Below are 24,890 nucleotides of genomic sequence, written 5' to 3' on the forward strand. Positions count from 1 at the left end.
TAATGAATTGGGAGTTTTCTGATCTCACAAGACCAGTTGGGTAAAAACCCACACTGCCATTGTTAAGTAGCAGATGTAAGTCCAGCATACAGGAAATAAATAAAAAGGTCAGACGCTGCAAGAATCCTAACATATCGCAGCTTCACCAGAGCAGAACTCTTTCTCAAGTCGCACAACATTGAACACTTGAGACGAGACATTTTTAAATCAATTTTCCTCGGCTTTATGACTGTTTGCAATTATATCTTGTTCCTCGTTTTTTTTTTATTAAGCAACTTGGTGGTCGGCTTAATCGGGTTACTTGTTTGCATGCATGTCTGCCCAGTCAAGCATAGAGCTGAATGGAATATTAACTACCCAATGATGGCAAGAGAAACAGCTACAGATCATTCCTCGTGAAATTGTGAAATAAAGCTAATGCTGAATGGTTTTTTACCTTGAAAATAAATTAAATGCAGGTAAATCACAAAAAATTATATTTCAGTACTTGTAAGAGGATAAATATTTAAAATAAGCTCCCCAAATTGCCACAATCTGTAGATGCTATACCTGGAAACAGTAATGAACATAAAAAATCTAACGAACATTGTAAGAATTGCTGTATATGAAGGTAGAATTTTGTAGGATTAACACAACCTTCACCACCTTTTCAAAGCAGTAGGGAATACTTACACAAAATTATTTTAAAATATGGCGCAGTAACTTCATCTGGTGGGTTCATTTAATAGAAATTTACAGATTGCCATTTATGCAACTTAATATTCTTGGAGTTCAGTTCAGAAACTTACCCAAATGGACTCGCTGCTAAATCCAACGGCGCTTCATCAGGTAGGAAAAAGCTGTGGCACTTGACCGAGTGTTGTAGCTCGGTATTCATTGTTTTAGATACATCATAATAATGGCCAAATCTTGAGGAGGACGTCAAGGCTGTCTGTCAAGCCAAGAACAGTACTTTTAAGGTCAAATAAACATTATCTAATATGTATTTGCACTAAGTGTTTTTCAGGAAATGTCACAATAGAATATTAAACAGCAGATTTTTAGCATGCTAATATAAACACTTTATATATACACACTGAATCTTGGTAGTGTAATATCAAAATCATAGCTACTACTGATTAAACCCCTCACGGAGAAAAAAAACCTTACAGTAACCACAGTAATTGTAATATAGAACAGAATTTGAATATTGCTGAAAAAGATTTGCTGAAATTACTGAATATTGCTGAAGTTGTTAGCCTTGCACTCATCAGGGCAAACACAAGAATGCCAAATTTCAAACGATCACGACAATTTATAATACAAGTGTAAAGAGTGTAAGTTGGTTGGCAATCAATGCAGATTGGTCATGGTATTGCAACAGAGAAGCCAATTGAAACTACAGACTCTTCAAGTTTTGAGTTAATTCAAAGGAGACACAAGGCTTGAATATATTGCTTGTTTGCAGGGAATGGGTCCCTTGTATGAATGCATATTGCTTCCAGCAAGCATAAATGAACCCCATTACAAGCTCAGCTGATCATCTTAAACTCCCAGTTAGTGTGGTTAGTAGCTTTCTCAGGATTGTCCAGCAAGTGCATAATCATATCTAACAGGAGATACTTTGTTCTGAAAGCACTGGTTGGTTGAGTAAAGTCTGTACTTTGCCTGTTATAAGCAACCAAAGGAACATGCTGTTTGATTGAATCAGTCAATCAAATTGTTGTTGGGATGTATGGACTACATACCTGCATCACTCTGGACCTGAAATTAATACACAACATTGCTCAATTATCTGGTAGGCAGAACACCTTTTCGGAAAATACCGCATGTCACTACATAGTAGCAGCATGAAACAGCTTACTTCTTCTGTTATCCGAATTTTTGATAAATTACCTTGGAAGGGTAAAGTGTGAGGTAGACTGGGCACTTTTCAAGTCCAAAAGTGGCAAACCTTTGGCAATTTTGCAAGGTTTCATTATAGAGGGTAAATAATGATTAAATCAGGAGAGCTTCGATATGCTCCATTTTTGTGTCAAGCTTGCAAGGTTAACAAATTGCTGATCAGGCCAATTTTATATCACAAACTTGTATGAATCCCAAACTGAATATTAACCAGGAAAGATAGTCTGTGGTAGACAGCAGCGGAAAATCCATTTACGGATTTCTCAACTAGCATATAAATGAAAGGGGGCGTGTTGGACTGTGCATTTGTGCATCAGAAACATGCACAGGTCAGGTCTTGTGCAATAAGATTGATAAGTTCCTGGTCTACCTCAAATTATCCTGAAAAGGCAAAATATCTGAAAAAATAAATGAACAATATGTTAAGCAAGCCATTTCACTCTAATATTATGCAGTGGCTTCGTGAGTGATATTTTCCAATTAACAGGATGCTGTTGTCAGTCTAACATGACACTCCGCCTACGGCACAACTGAGCAAGGTCTTGCATGAATTTTAGTGCCGATGCAATACCAAGTATGTAGTCATACATCTGAATGACTGGCCAATCAAATCAAACAGCACGTTTCTTTGGTTGATTCTAGTAGGCAGAGTACAGACTTGTACTCAACCAGCCGATGTGTGCAAACCTCATAGTAAAACAAATATTGTTAGATGTGATTCATGATTGAGCAGCACTTGTTGAACAATCGAGAGTGTGCTAATAGCTACACTAACAACCAATTCAAGATCAGTCAAGATTTTAACATGGCTCATTTATGCTTGTTAAAAGTTACAAACATTTATATGAAGGGACTGTTCTGTGCAAGCAAAATGAATACATTCAATTACTCAGTTTGAGGAATCCTTTGTTTCCCGTTGTTTTCTCCATGACAATGCTTTGGACAATCAGAGATGACTTGCCAACAAATCAGCACCCTTTTCTCCTATTGTCTAAATTATTCTGACTGAAAATTGGCTTTCTTGCCTTTCTTCTGAAAAATGCAAGATGAAAAGCTTCAGCAACATGTCTCTCTTTTCAGCAATAACCACAGAAATGTATAAATATTAACTTTTATTTTGTTAAAAGAAAATTATTTTAGGAGGGCTCTCTTAGTGACTTGGCTGGTAAAGGCAGGATATAAACCAAAAACTGGTTCTGTGCGAGTTAAGCTGATGGAAGACTGAGAGTACAGAGACTACAGTCTATGTTTCCAGAGTGGCAGACAGGAATGTCAGTCAGGGTTTTCATTCACAATGAGTGTTAACTGAGGCTCAGAAAGTAGCAGTCTTGCGCCTGAGTTAGAAAGATATCGACTTGAGCACAAAACTTAGACTAAACCTCCAATATAGTACTGAAGGAGTCCTGTACTTTGTGCTAAGAATTTAAACTCAGGCCTTGTCTTCCCTCTCAGGTGGATGTGAAAGTTCCTCTGATAATGATTTTGAGAGGGGAGGGAGTTTTTCTTAGTGCCATGGCCAATATTTATCCCTCAATCAGTATTACTAAAACAGATTATCTGTCCTGCCATGTTTCCTTCATTACAAAAGTGATTAAACTCAAATTACAAAATTTGCAATAAACTGCTTAAGGTCATCATGAGGACTTGAAAGTGCTATACAAATCTTTATTTTTAACCATCGTTTACCCAATTATAAACATCATGGGTGAGATTTTTCCTCCAGCAATGCCAGAATCATGAAGCACGATTGGGTGGAGAATCGCGTTTCAGCCAAAAAGCGAGGCTGGCGCCGTACGGAATGCCATGCTATGGTGTCTCGACTGCACCATGTGTTCTGCACCACACAGACTAATGTGGCTATGCAAACTGTACAGTAAATAATGTTGCCATATTCACGGGCACACCCCGGCAATTTCCGGACCCATTACGATGCTCTGCCTCCGGCGGGAGGAATTACCAACATCGAGGTTCACTTGTGGTATTTAAAATCGGCAAACAGGTGCCAGCGCTGCTGAGGGAGAGAGAGGGGGTACAAAATGTGTCCAAAATTGCTATAGTGTTTTGACAGTTGTGCCGCTGAACGCGGAGCTTCTAGCAGGGTTGGGGGAGCAGCGGGGGGCAGCCAGGAAGTGGGCCGTGAAGTTGGGGTAGACAGTAACAGACCACCATCTCTGCAGCCTGTAAGGCAGGCATGTGGCTGCGCACGCCACTGACTGCCCACTGTGAACATAGCGCACGGGTCGTAACCTTTGGCCCCAGCCGACCCATCAACAGGATGAGCTCCAGTGGAACCAGTGCCATCTTCTTGGCTGGGACAGGGGTATGTGGGGAGTGGAGTTCATATATGCAGCTCCTGCTCGTCAGGATCTCCAGTGCCAGATTACGACCCCGGCGAATCACAAGCCAGTGATCGTTGGAATTGCACTAGTTCTTTATGGTGCCTGCGCTAGCTCATTAGGATGTCCTGAATTGCTCCAGCACTGACACCGCTTTTGTCAACGTAGAACTGTCGTGATTCAGTCTGGCATCAGCACTTAGTCTCTCAAATGGAGAATCCTGCCCCATATGTGCAACAGATTAGGCCGATTTGTGATGCGCCCTCTGGTTGAATAACACACTGGCAGTTATTATCTAGGCTTATACACAGTATAGGGAAGTCTTGTGGAACAGTGGGTTGCGTCCCTCCCCGAGTCAGAAGTTCCGGGTTCGAGTCCCTCTCCAGGAATTGATGACCAAGGAAGGTACATTCATAACACGACTAAACAGATTTATTGTCAGCCTGCAAATCCTTCCAAAACACAGTGGCAGGCAGTAAAATTGGGAGAGATTTCTGGTCAGCCATGTGATGCAAAGAAAATGGGAGCTTCTACTATGAACTATCCAAGATCCAGACAATAGCATGCATGTAAAAAGTGCATGGCACCGCAGAAACTCCAAGTGATCTGTTACACACCACCAACACCCAAGTGTAGACACTTGAGCAAGGCATCAACTCGTGCCTGTGGAATCAACAGATTGAGAAGGAACTGCTAATACAAGGTGATGTATAATATACAGATTTTAAAAACAGGAGTAGCACTTTTATGTGATGAGGAATATTCTGCCCTGCTTCATATATGCATTGCTCTACAACTATTTAAATTAAAAGACTGCAAAGCGCAAGAAACATTGACTAGTCATTATTTAAGAAATATTGTTACAATTGAAGTTATTAACAACAGTGTCCACTGAATTCACATTTATTTAAACATTCTTGCAGCATAAGTGTAGAACATAGGCGATGCTTTTCAGCAAGAAATGCTGTTGTAAACACATCCTAGGAGAGGGAATTTATTGTTGGACAAGAACTGAAAACAATTTATACAGGGGTTGTCCTTTGGTCTGTATAATCTAGCCTTTATCTGGATTACCCATCACAATGTTTTTATTGCATTCTCTGCTAGAGCTCATCTTTTCATTGTGTACATCCTAGTCTCCTTAACATTTTAGCAAGGCCCTGACTAACTGAACTTTGATCTGATGTCTTCATTCAGGAAAGCACCAGGTAGTCCATTTCAGATGCAAATCCTCACTGAGGCCCCGGTAGTGTTTTCTAAGACAGCAAAGAGAAGAAACAAGAAGTTTCCAGGGTCTACTCAGAGAATCCCAGGGCACACTGGTGTCTTTAATCCACAACGCTGTATGGATTAAGGTGGGGATAACCTTTTTTTTAAATTCACAAGAAAGAGTATTGCTTCTACAAGCTGGGTGGAGACAGATCTTACTATAATAAAACAGTAAGCAATAAAAGCGTGGTCTGTGTCAGAGAATTGTGAATAGGCCTCGCTTTACAAATTCCCAGGCCCAGTGGGAAGCTTGCTTAGGCCTACCTGAACCAACTAAGTGTGAGTAATCTGGCTTAGTTGAATAGCTAGACGAAAGCTTTTTTTTCTCTTCAGAAGTTGCAAAGTTGATCAAATTTATTATCGGAGGCAACTACAATTTTGTACTTGTCCCCTATTGCTTAAGGATGGATAGGCTGGTAGAGAGGAACAGGCAGAAACTGTCAGATAGCAGACTGCTGGCTTTCAGTCTACTGTCTGCTGCTAAATGTTTCTAATTGCAACACTAATGTGTTAGAAATCTCAGATTCAAGATGAACCTAGGCAGAAAATTGATTTCATGCTGTGACAGCTTATATATTGCCCAAAGTACACAAACATGTCATTGAGAGGCTTTTGCATCCCACAATTTTGTTTACAGATGAATTGCGGTTACTTTAGTAACCTTGGAAAAAGGGACTTTTTGGTTTTTAAGAACTCCTGCAGTGTACACTACTAGTGGACATGTTTCTGCTTGCATTATATATCCATCTGCAAGATAATGTACGGTGCCATTGCAGTAAACGCCAATGAATCATTCAGTTTCAAGGGTTATTTAAATTTTAAACCGTGACATTGCTCCTGATTTATGCAGCAATCTGTTGAAATAACTGGGACTTACAAGCATGGAAGAACTAGCTGGTGGGCCTTAAGGGGGCCATTGAGCCTGCGGTCATTTTATGTCACTTGTATGTTATCTCCACAATGATTAGATTGCTATGACAATGAAGCTGATACATTCTCAAGTGCTTTCTTTACTCATTTAGCACATGGATAAGCAAGTCAATTGCTTGATTCAGTGCTTTCCAATTGACAGATCATACTCTCTCTGTCAAATCTTGTTCAACCATATTTGATTCAGTATTGGATTTTGTGTGTCTTCTGGCAGTATTGAGATTTTTGAAGAAATGAATGCAAACACACAAATATATTTTCCACATTTTAACTCGTCTATGTCAGACAACTTCCATGAGCACTAACTCCAAATACTAACCATCCCAGAAACAAATTGAATGATCCATCTGTATCAAGCCACATAAGTGCATTTATTTTTTTAATGCACCTCTGAAACAGAGAAACATTAGGGGCAATTACACACTGCAGCTGCAAATTCACTTGATTTTGATTGAGCGGTTTAAATTAGTGGTGGGTTGGGCAATGGTCATTATGAATTGGTTTAAGGTAAATGCAAGAATATGTACATTAGTCAGGTTTGTCTTTTTATGCATACTGCAGTACTTATTTGTACGACCTTGCTTCAAAGTTAAAGAAATTAAGAACACAGAATTAACCTGTCACCTTCTTAAAATGTAATTAATTTTCTTCCTGGTGATATTACAAACACTATTTCCTCAATTTTTCTTGGAGCGGCCGGGTGATTTATTTAAGTACTCGTCTCCTTTAATTTTTGTTTTGTGCAGCCATGCACACGCAGTAACTTGTAGGTGCCAACTTGTGCACGGGAATTTGTCATGTTGCTGTGCAGCTGTGGACTGAAGGGGACATTGATCATGAAGCTCAATTCCAATGAAAAGAACAAAGGTGGTGAATGGGAGGATGAACTCCACCTTTGATGTCACCTTAGGAGAAATTTTACACACATGTTTGTTCCCAGACTTTAAGCATAAAGCACTACGGAGAGATACTGAGAAACATGCAGGCATTTCTCCCTAGAACATCAAGGATTGTGTTTCAATTCATTTCTCCATTAACTAACTATTCAATGTTTTAAAATGAAGTTCATTCATTCAATTATCCACTTTGAAATTGCTGGAAGCCTTGTGATGTGCCTAGCACCTTTCGAGTGCAGAGTGTACCTTTTAAAAAATATATTTATTCACTTATAAACTTGAATGAAACATTTTATTTTACTCTGTAACATACTGGTGTATTAATAGATCTGAATAAGATGGATTATTTGGTTGGGAAGGATTTTTATGTTAATACTGCAAGAAACCAAAAGCTATTTACATTTGAATAGAGCTTGTAGAAGCCGCGCTCCTCTGCTAAATATGTACCAGTAACTTCACACTGTGAAATGGACTACAGCCAAAGCAGAGAGGGATGAAATGTGACCTTGGGAACAAATTACAAGTTTGCCTTATAAATACTATAATAAAATGTCTTTTATCATGAATTTTGCACATTTCTATAAGTTCTCCTTTGTTTTCTACCAGCTTTCAGAGATTGGGTGCAGAATGGCTTTTGATATCCTGATCAATGATCTTGGAAGATTGCTTACCAATCTTATAATCTCACTTATTTAGCCTTATTAACACAACAATGCACTGTAAAGTGAAATTAAATGATGAATTCAAATATGTGGAATACATTAACCTCTAACACGGATTCATTTTATCCTTCGCACGAAAAGGAATTCATTCCATTGTTGCCACACAAAGTTAGAGTGAAAGGCATTTAGTTGTCTCTTTCAACTTTTCCTCAATAGAGCATCCCAAGTGTAGAATATGGATTTTCTAACAGACTGTCTCCAAATGAACTTCAACATTCATCTGGTCAGAATTAGCAACTCTAAAATAGCCCCGTGACTTATTTACCCATGGAGTTGGTGGGCTCTATCAAAGAGTTTTGCATTAGTGCAGGTCTGATCAATTGTACTACAGTGCTCTCTTGTTAAGAAAATGTTTTTCAGGGATGAGAACTTGGTGTTCAACGAAAAGACGGTTCTGGTCATAGCTGGCAATAATAAACACTGACAAGTGAGTAAAACTGCCTGATTATCCAAATAGTTAAAAAAAAATCTATCTAAGCTATACAGGTCAAAAGATTAACGGTTCAAATTTCTAGTCCGTGCTGACTTTGCAGGTTATTTTTTATATTTATTCATGGGATACAAGTGTTCCTGGCATTGTGGCATTTATTTTCCTCGAGAAGCTGGTGATGGGTTGTGTTCTCGAACCCTTCGCTGCATTCCATGTGGTTTGGGTACTCTCTCAGTGCTGTTAGGGAGGGAGTTCCAGAATTTTGACCCAACAATCATGAAGGGATGGCAATATATTTCCATATCAAGGTAGAATGTGACTTGAGGCAAACTTGCAGGTGGTGGTGTTCCCATGTGCCTACTGTCCTTGTCCTTCTAGCTGCTGGAAGTTGCAAGTTTGACAGGTGTTGCCGAAGAGGCCTTGGTGAGGCTGCACTGCAACTTATAGATGGAACACACTATAGCTATTGTGTGTCGGTGATGGAGGGAGTGAATGCTTAAGGGAGCCCTCTATCCAATCATTCTCATCAAGCCTGGGCAAAAAAAACAAAAAATGTAGACAGATTTGGAACGGAAAATGTGCCTGGGGTTTTCCCCACTTTTGGTCTTATGATAACGAGCCACTAGGTCCTCCTGTAGAAGACAGACTGGGTTCAGCCACAATGATCAGTTCCCACCAACATTTACTATGCGGGAAATATATTAAGATTAGTCAACTGATTAAGACACCAGAATGCGGAATGAGTTTCTAGTGCTGTTGAAACTGTACCACAGCAACAGTAAATGCATTTTGGATGGGCTAAAACCTGCACTATGAAACAAAAGCATATTTTCTACAGATCATGTGGAATTGACCATTTTCAGTATTGCTTCACAGCTTTCCAAATCAACAACTTTTCAAGGAACCCGATTCCTAGTTACATTGGGCTGACTGGCTTCACATTTCAAATAGTTGTCGCCAGTTCCCACAGATAATACAATCAGGCCTTTTTAAAATTTAAGTGCAATCTTTAAAAGTATTAAGTCACAGGATAACAGTGTTCATTTTCAGGTTATTCAGAGTGAAGAATCAGATACAGAGGAAACAACATATATATATTTTTAAAGTCCATTCCAAATAAAAATATTACAATTTTTCAAATCTTTATGATAGTTCACGTTTTAAAACAATGCAATACTATAAAGGAGAAAACGTAAAAACGAAACTAGAAGATAAATCAATTTGAAATTTCTGCTCATGTTTTCTTGCAGACTTTATTAAAGATTTCTTTTGGTTCATTTCACATGGTTATACTTTGAAGAAAAGCAAAATTGTACCTGTATTTTTGGCAAATTTTGGTATCGCCATGCTATTGTCATGGAATTCTGGGATGCAGTGATAGTAGTATTGTCTTCTATCTCTCTGATAGCTTCATCGATCTCTATCACATCATCTAGCAAGGGTGCAGGGAGCTCCTGTTCAACCAAAATGAAAATAATTTATTTTTGAGGTATATGTATTTTGGGACAAAATATACATGTAATTAACTGACATGTTCAGCAATGTAAACTAAAAATGCTCTAAGGGAGAAAAAGTTGCAGTTAGAAATAAAAGTAAATTTTACCATAGCTTGAAACTGTGAGAGTAGAATGCGGTCAAAGTCCAATAATTCATGATCAAATCAGTCATCTACACTGCATTTCCGATTTTCAAGTTCCTTTTATTAATGATAAGTTCTAGGCTAAATAGTTTGGAGATTTATGTCTATCAACAGACCACAATGCATTCAGAAATGAAAAATGTACATGGCAAAATTGTGTTTCTTCTTTTCCACAGATTCTATAAACAACAATATGTAAAACCAGTGAAGCTACTTTATTTTGGAATTTGAAGAAGAAAAAGACTACGCATGGGCTTAAATTTCTGTATCTTGCAATTTGAAAGAGTCCAAAGAAGTTCTTTCATTCTAAAAAGACAATCTATTGTCTTCAAAATAACACAAATTAACACCTGCAATGTTTTTCAGGCAGTGTTATCTTCATTAAGCTTGATTATCCAAATGCCAATCAGTGATCCTTGCAGATCACTTTTCTGGCAAAGATCATTAGGATAATGCCTATTTAAGCACTCACCTAACTCCCAGGGCTGGTCATTGTTTCAGCTTTTGCTACTGACATAATGAGTGACACCTGTTGCTGTGTCCTTGTACTGCAAAAGCTCTATACAACATTTGCAGGGAATAAATCTCAGGAGTGGATAAACTGTTTCACACCAGTCACCTTTAATATGACAATAGGAATGAATCCAGCATCCCTGCTGACATTGCAGCTTTGTGCAAACACTGTTCTCCAATAAACTGTACATCATTTTCACCTTAGAACCTGTGGTCCTTTACACTTGTTCATTCATCTGTGATAATATTTTTGCATTAACAAAGCACAATCCTAATTGGCTAAGTTCCTCTACAATCTGACTGACATAGCCATGTTTAATGGAAAATAAATCCACATATAAATAGTCAGGTAAAACAGTAAAAAACAAAATTTTAAATAATGCTGTGACAGAAAACAATTTTTCGGACTAATATGTATTATAATAACAACCACTGCACTTCAGAAAATGCCTAAATTGCTTTGATCCATTTTGACATAAGGACTATAAATGCTGTACTGCTGGAAAAAAGAAGCATGCGATCAAAGCTTCTCATCTTGCACTCATCAGGACAGCTCATAAGATAAAGCAACAGTAAGGGGACAACAATTTATCCTGCATGAGAATAGAGTGCTGACAGCCAGCAAGTGGACTTAGATTGATAGAAGTGTTGCCATGGAGAGTGCAACTGAGAATAGTCAACTGCCAAGCCCTTATTTAAGTTCAAACCAGGCAGGTCAACTCTGATTGGTCAAGTTATTGTCCCAGGGACTGAACCAGGGAATGGCTATCTTCCAAACTTTTGTTCAGTTGAAAAAGGCATAATGCATGGACATGTTCTTTCTGCCTGCAAATGACAGGGTCCTGTGTGTGAATATATGTAGCTTCTAGCATGCATAAGCAAGCCAAACCGCAGCCTGACTGATAATCATAAATTGGGTTGTGTAATCTTAGCACAATCTTGATTGTTCAGCAAGTGTTGTCAGGTTGTGGAATAACATCTAAAGTTGAACACAACATTTTGTGCTTTGCAGGCACAGGCTGGTTGGGTACAGTTTGTCTGCTGCAAATAGCTGAAGGGATGAGCTGTTTGATATGATCTGCCAGTTGTTGGGACATGTGATGTTCTGCACTAAGAGGATGCTGCCGTCAAGCCAAAAAGCGGTTTTGCCCATTTTGAGTGCTGTGATATATGAATTTGTATCGGTGTGATGTCAGGTATGTAGGCCCTACGTCCTAACGGCATTCCTTCGGCTGTTCACAACAGGCAAAGTACTGCACATCTTTGGGGTGTGGGGGTGAGACCCACGCAGACACGGGGAGAATGTGCAAACTCCACTCAAACAGTGACCCAGGACCGGGATCCAACCTGGGTTCTCAGAGCCATAGGCAGCAGCACTAACCACTGTCCCGCCCTTGGGATCCGATTATGGTGTTATGAAATCACTTTCTCATCAGTACAACGCTTAAGCCCCTTTGCATTCTGTAAAAGTGCCAATATAACTACAGCCTGAGGAAGTTCCTTAAATATCTAATTTATATTTTTCCTTTCTCAGAACTTTGTTGACTAAGTTATTTTGACAAAATAACAAAATAAAACACAAGATTTTAATGCTTTTTATTTGCTACACAACACGAAGCATAGAAGCATTTATATAGCTATTTGATTGCACCCAACCAGCCCATGCTTACAAAACAATAAACATGTTCAACATTAGATGTGATTCCACAGGTGGCCAGCACTTGCTAAACAATCCTGATTTGTTGAAGAATTACACTGAAAACTAATTTAAGATCATCATTAGGTATGCATCATAGAAGCCACATATATTCACACACACCATCCTGTCCTTTGTCGACTAAAGGATCCATGCATTGTGCCTTTTCCACCTAAACAAGGCTCAGGGGACAGACATTCCCTGGTTCATTCCCTTTGGCAATGCCTTGAGCAATAAGAGCCAACCTGTCTGGCTTGGATTTGAACAAGGACGTGGCAGTTGCCTGTTCTCCATGCAGCACCTCTACCAATCGGCATCCACTTTCTGACCAGTCAGCACTCTCTTCTCGTGCGTTATAAATGTATGTTCACATTACCATTGGTTTATCTTGTAAACTGTCCTGATGAGTGCAAGATGAAAAACTTTGATAGCATGTCTTTTTAAAGCAATTTTCAAGTTATGTACAATCAAACAGCTATGCTTCGAGTAGTGTCGCGAATAAAAAGCATTAAAATATTTTGTTTTATTTTGTTATTTTGTCAAAATAACTTAGTCAACAAAATTCTGAAAAAGGAAAAACATAAATTAGATATTTAAGGAACTGCCTTAGGCTGTAGTTATGTTGGCCCTTTTACAGAATGCAAAGGGGCTTAAGCGTTGTACTAATGAGAAAGTGATTTCATAACACCATAATCGGATCCCAAGGACAGGACAGTGGTTAACGCTGCTGCCTATGGCTCCGAGGACCCGGGTTCGATCCCGGCCCCGGGTCACTGTTTGAGTGGAGTTTGCACATTCTCCCCGTGTCTGCGTGAGTCTCATCCCCACACCCCAAAGATGTGCAGATTAGATGGATTGGCCATGTTAAATTGCCCCTTAATTGGAAAAAAATAATTGGGTACTCTAAACTTTAAAAAAAAAATCGAATCCCAAAATTGACTCTGAACATACGAAAGCGAACATATCAATCAATAGAAGACCTCTCCTCTGGTTCACTGTGTCATGTCATTTAAGCATGGAACCATATGAAATACAACTGCAATGTGAAGCTGGACTTCGAAAAAGCTCAGGCAGTTTGCTGAACCTCCTCCATGCTCTAAAATGTATTCCTGACAAATGTATTCCTGACAAAATATGATGCGTAACCTGCAATATCTCCAGCTGAGATTTGCACATTCTAGCTGATCGTCTTCGACCAAAAATGTAATATAGCTGCAGACCTAAATTTGCAATTACCTTACTTGAATCTAAATTCATACAGTAACCTGCTTACATCATTTTGTTTTGACAGAAGGAAATCACAGCCATTGTTACAATCTGACCCTTCTTACAAGCTGAATTCTCCAGAGTATAATAAAACCCAAGGTACCCCCATCCCACAGTTAATGAGGCTTAACCTCACACCCTTCTAAGCTAGCTTAATTGCTCATGCATTAAGCCAAGTAAAGACATCACATAGCACTCTATTCTGTTTACAATAAAGGAGGAAATACTTAGATTATGTAGCAGCTAAACTTCGATCATTGGCTCATCAGTTAGGGTAATCCATACTTCATAAGCAGCCCTCTGAGAAAAGCACTTTCATCCACACAGCCATCCACTTTTAGCTTTTGAGTAATGGATGTGCTGAAGACCTTTGAATTACCAGTCGATTTGGATCAAAGTCTTGTTGTAAAGTCACAATTAATCAAATTGGGTGAGAATCAAAGTAAGTGCTAATTTCTTAAGGGGTAAACTCAATAAATATGTCTGTGTTTACTGAACTGTAATTTAGTGAAGTTTTGTACTGTGGTTTGTTGGTTTGTGACCATATGTCCGAATTCCTTTTGCCCCTCCTAAATACATACCTACCAATAATTTAAAAAATCTTTGCGTATCACAGCTATCAAATGTTTCCATTACAAGTGTTTTGAAATTCACTTTAGAACGGAAATTTGTAATCAAAAAGGTTAATCCCTGCAAAACAGCAATGATTGTACTTAATTTATTGTAAAGCATTTTAGGAATGCCTTAGGTCATGAAAGGTACTATATAAATATAAGTCTATCTTTATAAACCAGTAGAGGAAATAACAAGGAAAACCTGCAACAATTCTTCATTGATGGATTCTAAAATAAATAAATAATATACTTTTTGTGACTTTCTATGTGATGGCCTTGGAGTTATTAGGATGCAGATTAAGATGATGGCCTGATATCCATTGGAGAAACGACAACACTGGGTGCAGATCTCAAAGGAAGTGCGCACAAAGATCTGGTTATCTGCATAGCATAGATTTTTTCCTTTCCTGACTTTTATTTGAATTTCGTGCCAAGTGAGACATAGAAACTAGGATAGAGTAGGCCATTTAGCTCTTCGAGCCTGCTCCGCCAGTTAATATGATCATGCTGATCCTCGATTTCAAAGCCATATTCCTGCTTTCTCCCTGGTGCCATTAAAATCTAAATGATTATCTACCTCTTTCTTGAGTACATTCAGTGACTTGGCCCTCATAGCCTTTTGTAGTAGAGAATTCCACAGGTTCACTATCCTTTTGAGTGAAGAAATGTTTCCTCATCTCAGTCCTAAATCATCTGTACCGTATCCTGAGACTGTCCCCCCGACACTAGATTCTACAACCAGGGAAAATATCTTCTCTGCATCTAGTCCGTCCAGCCCTGTTAAAATTTTACATGTTTCAAGCAGATACCCTCTTATCCTTCAAAACGCTAGTGAATACAGGTCCAGCCAAACAAATCTTTCTTCACTGGTCAATCCCGCTATCAGTCTAGGGAGAGAATCTCCTGGCGTTCAGCAACAGTGATATCATCAACAGGGTAAGCAGCCAATAACTTTGAAGTAGTCACATAGGAAGTAAGAAGCTCCAATACAAAGGCATAATACTGTAGATGCTGGAAATTGGAAACAATAACAAAATGCTGGAAATACTTAGGTCAGGCAGCATCTGGCGAAAGAAGCAGAGTTAACATTTCAGATCGATGACATCATCAGAACTAAGGAAAGTTAGAAATGTAATAGGTTTTGAGCAAGTGAACAGGGAAGGAGGAACAAAAGGGAAGGTCTGAAAAAAAGGGTGGAATGTAGCAGAGATTAAATAAGGATTCACGGTACGAAAGCCAAAGCGAGTGATAATAAAGATATAAAAGATGTGACAGGTAAAGTGTGAATGGCTGCATTGAAGCTGTCCAAATGCAATATTAGGAACCATGAAAAAGCTGAACCAGCAAAAACTCATGAAATAAAATGGAGGCAGGCATTTGGTCTAAAATTGTTGAATTCAATGTTGAGTTCAGAAGGCTATACAGTGCCGAGCCAAAATAGACGCAGTTCCTCAAGCTAGGGTTGAGCTTCACTGAAACATTAGATGGCCAAGGGCAGAATCCTCAGATTGGAAGCAAGATGGAGAATTGAAATGATGGGCAACAGTAAACTGAGGGTCATGCTTGCAGATTAAACAAGATATTCTGCAAAGCGGCCACTCTGTCTGCTTTAGGTCTCCCAAATGTAGAGGAACCGAAAACACAAACAGTGAATACAGTATACCAAAATGAAAAAAGCACAAGTCAATAATTGTTTCACTTGGAATGGGAGTTTTAGATGGTGGAAAGGGAGTAGATAATATAATAGGTGTTGCATTTCCTACACCAGACTCTTATTTATTGACTATAGCTCCGCCTTCAACACCATAATCCCAGCCAAGCTCATATCAAAGCTCCAAAACCTAGCACTTGGCTCCTCACTCTGCAACTGGATCCTCAACTTTCAAACCTACAGACCACAATCAGTAAGAATAAACAACACCTCCTCCACAATAGTACTCAATACCAGGGCCCCACAAGGCTGCGTACTTAGCCCCCTACTCTACTCCCTGTACACACACGACTGCGTGGCAAAATTTGGTTCCAACTCCATCTACAAGTTTGCTGACGATACAACCATAGTGGGCCAGATCTCGAATAACGATGAGTCAGAATACAGGAGGGACATTGAGAACCAAGTGGAGTGTGCAGCGACAACAATCTATCCCTCAATGCCAGCAAAACTAAAGAGCTGGTCATTGACTTCAGAAAGCAAAGTACTGTACACATACTGTCAGCATCAACAGGGCCGAGGTAGAAATGGTTATCAGTTTCAAATTCCAAGGGGTACACATCTCCAAAAATCTGACCTGGTCCACCCACGTCAACGCTACCACCAAGAAAGCACAACAGTGCCTATACTTCCTCAGGAAACTAAGGAAATTTAGCATATCCACATTAAATCTTTCCAATTTCTACAGATGCACTATAGAAAGCATCCTATCTGGCTGCATCACAGCCTGGTATGGCAACTGCTCGGCCCAAGACCGCAAGAAACTTCAGAGAGTCGTGAACACAGCCCAGTCCATCACATGAACCTGCCTCCCATCCATTGGCTCCATCTACACCTCTCACTGCCTGGGGAAAGCGGGCAGCATAATCAAAGACCCTCCCACCCGGCTTACTCATTCTTTCAACTTCTCCCATCGGGCAGGAGATACAGAAGTCTGAGGACACGCACAAATAGACTCAAAAACAGCTTCTTCCCCGCTGTTACCAGACTCCTAAACAACCCTCTTATGGACTGACCTCATTAACACTACACCACTGTATGCTTCGCCCGATGCCGGTGTTATCTGGTTACATTGTGTACTTTGTATTCCCCTATTATGTATTTTTTTAAATTTCCTTTTCTTGTCATGTACTTAATGATCTGTTGAGCTGCTCGCAAAAAAAATACTTTTCACTGTACCTTGATACATGTGACAATAAACAAATCCAATCCATAGTTAAGCATGTAAGAAACGGGGGGTGGGTCACGTGGTGTGAGCGTGGAAGTGGCTGCGTTTTTACAAGCTCTGGGTTCTACTAGTCTGTTAAGCCTTTATTTAATTCTCGTGCACATTTCACAATTATTTTTGGGGGACATATATCTTGCACTATGCCTCTGCTTGATTCTGATTTGGAGTTTTGCGATGAGGAGCCAAGTTTAATCGTAGAGAATCCTCATTTGACCGTGGCAGTTGGAGTGGGCTGTGCTGGGACCCAGCTTGCAGTGGCATTGTTGCTGATGAGCAGGCCTTTGCCTCACCGGTGCTGTGTGCATCACGATAATGGCTGTCATTGAGAATTTTGTTCTGGACTTCCGGTGGCGGCCATGCAGTGAGTGGTCCTTATCTGGTAGCTCCCGCTCGTGGTGGACGTTTCAGACCTTTTTCCCTGATTTATGGGGGATTTGATCAACAAAACAGGCGATTGGTGAGGTAGGGGAGAAGGATTCCCCACCAGTGTATGGATTCGTGGACCAGAAATGGTCTTAAAAGTAGGGATCGTTAGTCGAAGAAGAGAGTGGAGTCTGCAGCACAAATAAATATGGTGGAGGGTCAGGGACTGAAATTGCCAGCCCAGTGGTCAACGGAGCAGTTGGTGGATTTTCTCCAGGTCAGCTTTGCTCAGCAAAGAAAAGAATACCTGGATCTGATTAAGACGGGATTGACTATGTGGAGCAGAGATTGGAAGCCCAGGGCCAGACGATCCTAAAGGTGGAAGAGGCAGTTGCTGAGCATGATGACCAACTAACCGCGATGGCAGCGGAGATGGGGCTGAAGACGGATCACCAGAAAACCTCCAGCTGAAGAAGGATCACCAGCTACAAGAGAAAGCGGAGGATCTGGAGAACAGGTGGCGCAGGCAGAACCTGAGGATTGTTGGCCTCCCGGAGGTCAGCGAGGGATCGGACGCAGAGGCATATGTGGTGCACATGTTCGAGAAGCTGCTGGGGGATGGTGCGTTTACTCGGCCCTTGGAGGTGGACAGGGCGCACAGAGCGCTGATGAAGAAGCCGCTGAAGAATGAGCCGCCGAGGGCGATGGTGGTACGAATGCACCGGTTCCTGGACAAGGAACAGATCTCGAGATGGGCCAGGCAGACGAGGAACAGCAAATGGGAAGTCAACGAACTGCATATTTACCAGGATTTGGGTGTGGAACTGGCCAAAAGAAGGGCGAGTTTCAATAAAGTGAAATTGGCCCTCTTTACGATGGGGGTGATGTTTGGCATGCTGTACCCAGCTCGTTTGTGGGTCACTTATGAGGGCAAGAACTTTATTTTGGATCGCCAGATGAGGCGCGAACTTTGTTAAGAACAGGGGACTGGCAGGTGATGAAGGACACTGAACCTGGTGGCGAGTAGTTGTGTTCTTATTCTGCTGCTAAATTTATTTTCTCTTTGGGTTTTGTATGCATTATTTTGCACTACTTTTTGGGCCGTTGCTCAGTTTTGTATGCGGGTTAACTTTGTTCTTAATGGGGGATGGTGGGTGGAATTTTCTTCTTTGTGTTTGTTGGGGATTGTTATGTTTTGCATATGTATGTTCGAGCGGGGGGGGGGGATCAGTGGGGGGTAGGATGCTTGGTGCCTTGGGCGGGGGCAGACTAGCTCACATAAGCGCAATGGGGGGGAGAGCAGATGATCAGTTTGCTGAGGGGGGTTGGGATTGTTATTTTGTTATGGGGGGGGGAATTGTTCTGGAAGGAACTGAAAGCAGTTTATGGAACAGATTGGGGGGGGGGGTAGATCCGTGGAGATTCGGCCAACCAAGAGCAAAGTTTACTCCCGAATTGATTTTTTTGTTTTGAACAGGGCCTTGCTGGCGTGGGTGGTGGATGCAGAGTATTCGGCGATTGTTGTGTCGGACCATGCCCCACACTGGGTGGATTTACAGGTGAACAAGGAGGGGCGCCAGAGCATGCAATAGAGATTTAATGTAGGGCTGTTAGCGGATGAGGAGGTATGCGGACGGGTGAGGGAGGCCATCCAGAATTATTTGGAGATAAATGACGCATAGGAAGTTTCTGCAGCAATGGTATGGGAGACGCTGAAGGCAGTAGTTAGGGGGGGGCTGATTTCGGTACGGGCTCATAGGGAGAAGGTGGAGCGGACAGAGATGGATAGGCTGGTTAGGGAGACACTCCAGGTGGATAGAAGATATTTGGAAGACCCAGAGGTGGGGCTGTTGAAGGAGCGGCAGAAGCTCCAGATGGAGTTTGGTCTGATATCCACAGGGAAGGCGATGGGGCAGTTGAGGATGGCGTGAGGGGGGTATACAAGTATGGGGAGAAGGCCAATAGAATACTAGCACACCAGCGGCCAGGGAGATAGGAAGAGTGAAGGACAGAGGGGGAAACACGGTCTTGGACCCAGCGGGGGTTAACGGGGTGTTCAAGGAATTTTACAGTCAGTTGTATGAATATGAGCCTCCAGGTGGGGTGGAGGGGATGAGGGAATTCGTGGCGGGTTTGGAGTTTCCAAAGGTGGAGGAAGGGTTGTTGGAGGGGTTGGGAGCCCTGATCGGGATTGTGGAAGTAGTAGAGGGAATGGAGGCCATGCAGTCGGGCAAGGCCCCGGGACTGGATGCCACCCAGTGGAATTTTAAAATAAGTTTTCTCGGATGCTGGGTCAACTGCTGATCAGAGCATTTAATGAGGCAAGGGAGCAGGGTGTTTTTCCCCCAACAATGTCACAGGCCTCGATCTCACTGATCCTGAAGCAGGAGAAGGACCCAGAACAATGCAGGTCATACAGGCCAATCTCCCTACTAAATGCTGACGCCAAATTGCTGGCCAAGGTTTTGGCCTTGAGGATAGAGGATTGTATGCCAGGGAGTGATAGGGGAGGATCAGATGGGATTTGTCAAAGGCAGGCAGTTAACGGCCAATGTTAGAAGGCTCTTGAATGTCATCATGATGTTCTCCAAGGGGAAGGAGGTGGAGGTAGTGGCCACTATGGATGGGAGAAGACCTTCGACCGAGTGGAGTGGAAGTATTTGTGGGAGGTCCTGGGGCAGTTTGGGTTTGGGTAGGGCTTTGTAGACTGGGTCCAGTTGCTGTACCAGGTACCTGTGGCGAGCGTGCTGACGAACCGGGTGAGTTCGGACTACTTTAGTTTGCTCTGGGGGACAAGGCAGGGATGTCCACTCTCCCCACTGTTGTTTGGCTTGGCTATAGAGCCATTGGCGATGGCACTGAGAGCGTCAAAGGACTGGAAGGGGCTATCTGGGGGGGGGGGGGGGGGGGGGGGGGGTTAGGGTTAGAGATTATGTGGATCTTAGGGAAATTTGGCAGGTTCTCAGGGTATAAATTGAATATGGGTAAGAGTGAGGTTTTTGTGGTCCAGGCAAGGGGCAAGAGAGGAGGCTGGGGGAGTTGCCATTAAGGTGGTGGGAGGCAGTTTTCGATACTTGGAAATTCAGGTGGCACGGGGATGGGAGCAGTTGCATAAATTAAATCTAGACCGGTTAGTTGAGCAAATAAAGGAAGATTTTCGGAGGTGGGACATGCTTCCGTCATCACTTGCGGGGAGCGTACAGACCATAAAGAGGACGGTTCTCCCGAGATTTTTGTTTGTTTTCCAGTGTCTCCCTATTTTTATACCAAGGTCTTTTTTAAGCAGATTAATACGGTGATCTCTGGGTTTGTGTGGGTGGGTAAAACCCCGCGAGTAACGAAAGTGCTGCTGGAGCGGAGCCAAGGGGGGTCGGGGGGGTTGCCCTGCAGAACTTTAGGAATTATTACTGACGGCAAATATAGCCATGATCGGGAACTGGGTGGTGGGGGAGTGGTTAGTGTGGGAGGAGGTAGAGGCGGCATCATGTAGGTAAGTCTAGGAACACTGGTCATGGCACCTCTGCGGTTCTCGCCGGTCCAGTACTCCACAAGCCCGGTGGTAGTGGCAGCTCTGAGAGTTTGTGGGCAGTGGTGGAAGCATATGGGAGTGGAGGGAGCGTCGCTGTGGGCTCCAATTTGTGCCGGGGAGGTTGGATGGGAGGATATTTTAGGTGGCAGACACAGTTATTGCGAGACTGGGAGATCCATTCATTGATGGGAGCTTTCCTTGTTTGGAGGATCTGGAGGAAGAGTTTGAACTGCCGGGGGGGGGAATGGGTTTCGTTATCTGCAGGTGAGGGACTTTGTGCGAAGGCAGGTTTCGATCTTTCTGCTTCTACCGCCACAGGGGATACAGGATAAGGTAGTTTCTAGAAAGGGTGTGGGGTAGGGGACGGATTTGGAAATCTATAAAGAGTGAGAGGGAACCCAGGTAGGGGAGGTAAAGCGTAAATGGGAGGATGAGTTGGGAAAGGAGTAGAGGTGGGTCTCTGGGAGGATGCTCTGAGCAGAGTCAACACGTCCTCATCATGTGCCAGGTTCAGCCCGATACACTTCAAGATGGTTCACCGGGCACACATGACAGTGGCCCGGATGAGCAGGTCCTTTGGGGTAGAGGACAGGTGTGTTAGGTGTGCAGGAGGACCCGCAAATCACGTCCACATGTTTTGGGCATGTCCGAAGCTATGGGGATTTTGGCGGGGATTTACCAATGTCACGTCCACGGTGCTAAAAACAAGGCTGGCGCCGAGTCCGGAGGTGGCGATTTTCGGAAGATCCAGGAGTCCAGGGGCCGAGAGAGGCTGACGTTTTGGCCTTTGCCTCCTTGGTAGCCCCAAGATGGATCTTATTAGCGTGGAGGGACTCGGAGCCCCCGAAATAGGGGTAATGGGTTAGCGACATGGCTGGGTTTCTCAGGCTTGAGAAAATTAAATTTGCCCTGAGAGGATTAGGTTAGGGTTCGTTCGGAAGTGGCAGCCATTTATCGACTTCTTCGGGGAAGCCATGTCAACTCATTCCCTTTGCGTTGCCAAAATGATGCCAATGGACCCCCAACTGGTTGTGAAAGCGTAATCGGGCTTCCCAATATTCAGAATCAGTAAGGTAGGCACAAGAACTTAATGTGTTAGGGTTCGTTTGGAGGTGGCAGCCATTTATCGACTTCTTCGGGGAAAACTAAACTGTTAGCAGATACAATAAGTGGGGGGTGGGGGTATTAGGGAACAAGGGGGGCAGGGGGAGTTAGTTTAGTTTAGGTAGGAACAGCAAGAAGAGATGGAGGGACTTGGGGAGTGTGTGTAGAAGCCAAGTTGGCGGGGTATGGCTGTTGGTTGGAGGGGTGTTACAAGAGTTTTTCAATGATCCTGTCACAGCTTGAAAGCAACATAGATGGTGTTATTATCCTGTAATTCTTCAATAATCTTGTTTTTCTGGCCAGGGGCATGATTCCAGGATATTTGTGATCAATATGTGCAAATTTTAATTCGGATACAAATTCACACATGTAAGAGTGAGATAATTTTAATTTAACAGGATTTGTTGGAATTTGGGATATCTAAAATGATTGTGGCCAGTCCTGTGTTGTTGGATAGATCGCGTGTTAAAATGTCGTGTCAGGTTGAAAAAAGAATATTCCTGGCACAACTGGCACAAGAAGAAAACACTGAGATGAAAAGAAACAAAAGAGTAAAGTAGATAAAGAAAAGGGGTCCACTGATCATGTTTTTCCTTAGGTCGAAACAAAGAGATGCGGTGACGTAGAGTGACGTTCAGTTGAAAACTTTTACTCCACCCCTTTTTCAAACGAGCAGAGAATTAACCTTTGCCTATTAACAGCTGAAGATGTATTTATATTTTTACAGGAATTTGGAATTACGAATTTTAAGTTTGAATTATCAGATATGTTCTGATTAACTAACCCATTTTGCCCCAAGCAGAAATGAAATGAAATGAAAATTGCTTATTGTTACGAGTAGGCTTCAAATGAAGTTACTGTGAAAAGCCCCTAGTCGCCACATTCCGGCGCCTGTTCGGGGAGGCTGTTACGGGAATCGAACCATGCTGCTTGGCCTGCTTGGTCTGCTTTCAAAGCCAGCGATTTAGCCCTGTGCTAAACAGCCCCGAAACAGAAATGGATCTTTTGGGTTTTACTTTACATGTAACTGCAAGTGGAACAAGATTTGCCGTAGCTTCAGGAATTTGAGAATTTCTTTGATAGGATCATAGCATCATAGAATCACAATAGTCCAGAAAGAGGCCATTTGCCTTTTAGTCTGCACCGACCCTCTGGGGGAGCACCCTGCCCAGGCACATTCCCCTGCTCTATTCCCATATACCCACCTAACCTACACACCTTGGATCATGGCCAACACACCTATCCTTGGGAATCCATATAGAACACCCTTTGGTGCAGATTCTGAACATGGGAAGATTGAAAATGATCTCAGAAGCGAGAAGGGCTCAAGGGGAGTGTCTATTACTTGAATGGGTGGGTTACAATAGTTAAGGTTGGAGGAAGTGAGACAGCCAAAATCCAGGATCCTGGTTGTGCAAACATCAAAAGGCTCGGGCCAAAAGAAAAAGAAATAAATCGGCGCTTCCTGTTGGTAAGGATTATGTCAAACACTTCCGTTCTGTGTTTCTTAAATGTTCCGGAATTGCTAGTGGCCGGTATGCCGGCATTCATTAATGCTTTTGTACAGCGGTTGCAGCCTGATCTAAGAGAATGTTTACACTGACTTGTGTAGGTTGGGAGGGTAAGCAAAATCTGCCTGAAATTATTAACGATCAACAACACAGAGATAGCTCCAATATCAGAAACCTAAATTAGCAAACAAAGGTGCCGACAAAATCCTGTTTTCCTGTCCACACGGACAGCAACAGCGGTGGACTTGGAATGGTGGATGTGGGGCAGATAGGTAAGCAGCCCAGGGAGGGAATAGTGGCGCCTGTTATACGTATGGTCTCCAGGGGCTCTGGTCGCGGAACTGCCCTCAGAATCAGCAACCGCCAACCCCCGCTGTCTTGTTGTTCCCGCCTCCAGCACCTCCGAATTCCCAGGCTGTTCCTTATACCATGAATAACCCCGTTGGTCCACCAGGGCCCTCTCAATAGGGATGCCACACCCGTCAGATGCCTGTTATTACCGCTGAAGAACCGATTATACCATTGGCAGTTAATGGAACTTTGTCTTCGATACTGGCGCTACTTACTCCACTAGTCGTGTGATTAGGCTCCTAACGTTCGCCTTTCACAGCAAACCGTTGGTGTTGTCAGAGTATCAGGCCAACCACTGTCATAAGAGGTCCCATTCCCCCACGGAAAACAATCTGGTGAACACCGATTCCTCCTTGGCTCTGATGTTCCTATCAATCTCCGAGGTCGTGATCTCCTCTGCAAACTAGGTTGCATGCTCCATGTTCTCCATGCAGTAGCGGCCCTTCTGAATCGCTCTGTGACCCAGCACTTGACAGCCACCCAGGTTATCAGATATGAAACCTTGGGCAGCACAGTGGCACAGTGGTTAGCATTGCTGCCTACGGCGCTGAGGACCCGGGTTCGAATCCCAGCCCTGGGTCACTGTCCGTGAGGAGTTTGCACATTCTCCCCGTATCTGCGTGGGTTTCACCCCCACAACCCAAAGATGTGCAGGATAGGTGGATTGGCCACGCTAAATTGCCCCTTAATTGGAAAAAATAATTGGGTACTCTAAATTTATTTTAAAAAAAGATATGAAACCTTGCTCTTCGGGGACCCCTACCTGGCCATAGTCCGCTGCATCACCCTCATCCCGCAACACTCCTGCCATGGAAGATGACAGCAATCCTCACGATTGTGAGATGACCGTTCAAGTCTCCACACTTCCTCGTCCAGACTTGCAAGACCATCCGCTGCC

At 42.6% G+C, this 24,890-nt stretch overlaps 1 protein-coding gene across 3 annotated transcripts in view; it reads right to left on the bottom strand.

The window, feature by feature from the left end:
* elp4 (elongator acetyltransferase complex subunit 4) overlaps positions 1–24,890 on the bottom strand; it is a 459,315-nt gene that overhangs the window by 321,240 nt on the left and 113,185 nt on the right. For all 3 annotated transcript variants that reach the window (XM_038807869.1, XM_038807868.1, XM_038807871.1), the window contains exons 4-5: positions 9,784–9,921; positions 789–931 (exon numbers count right to left, since the gene is read on the bottom strand). In XM_038807869.1, the coding sequence (XP_038663797.1) occupies positions 789–931; positions 9,784–9,921 (281 nt within the window). The remainder of the gene's footprint in view (positions 1–788; positions 932–9,783; positions 9,922–24,890) is intronic.

The sequence above is a fragment of the Scyliorhinus canicula genome, chromosome 9, assembly GCF_902713615.1.
Source record: "Scyliorhinus canicula chromosome 9, sScyCan1.1, whole genome shotgun sequence".
Classification (NCBI taxonomy): domain Eukaryota; kingdom Metazoa; phylum Chordata; class Chondrichthyes; order Carcharhiniformes; family Scyliorhinidae; genus Scyliorhinus; species Scyliorhinus canicula.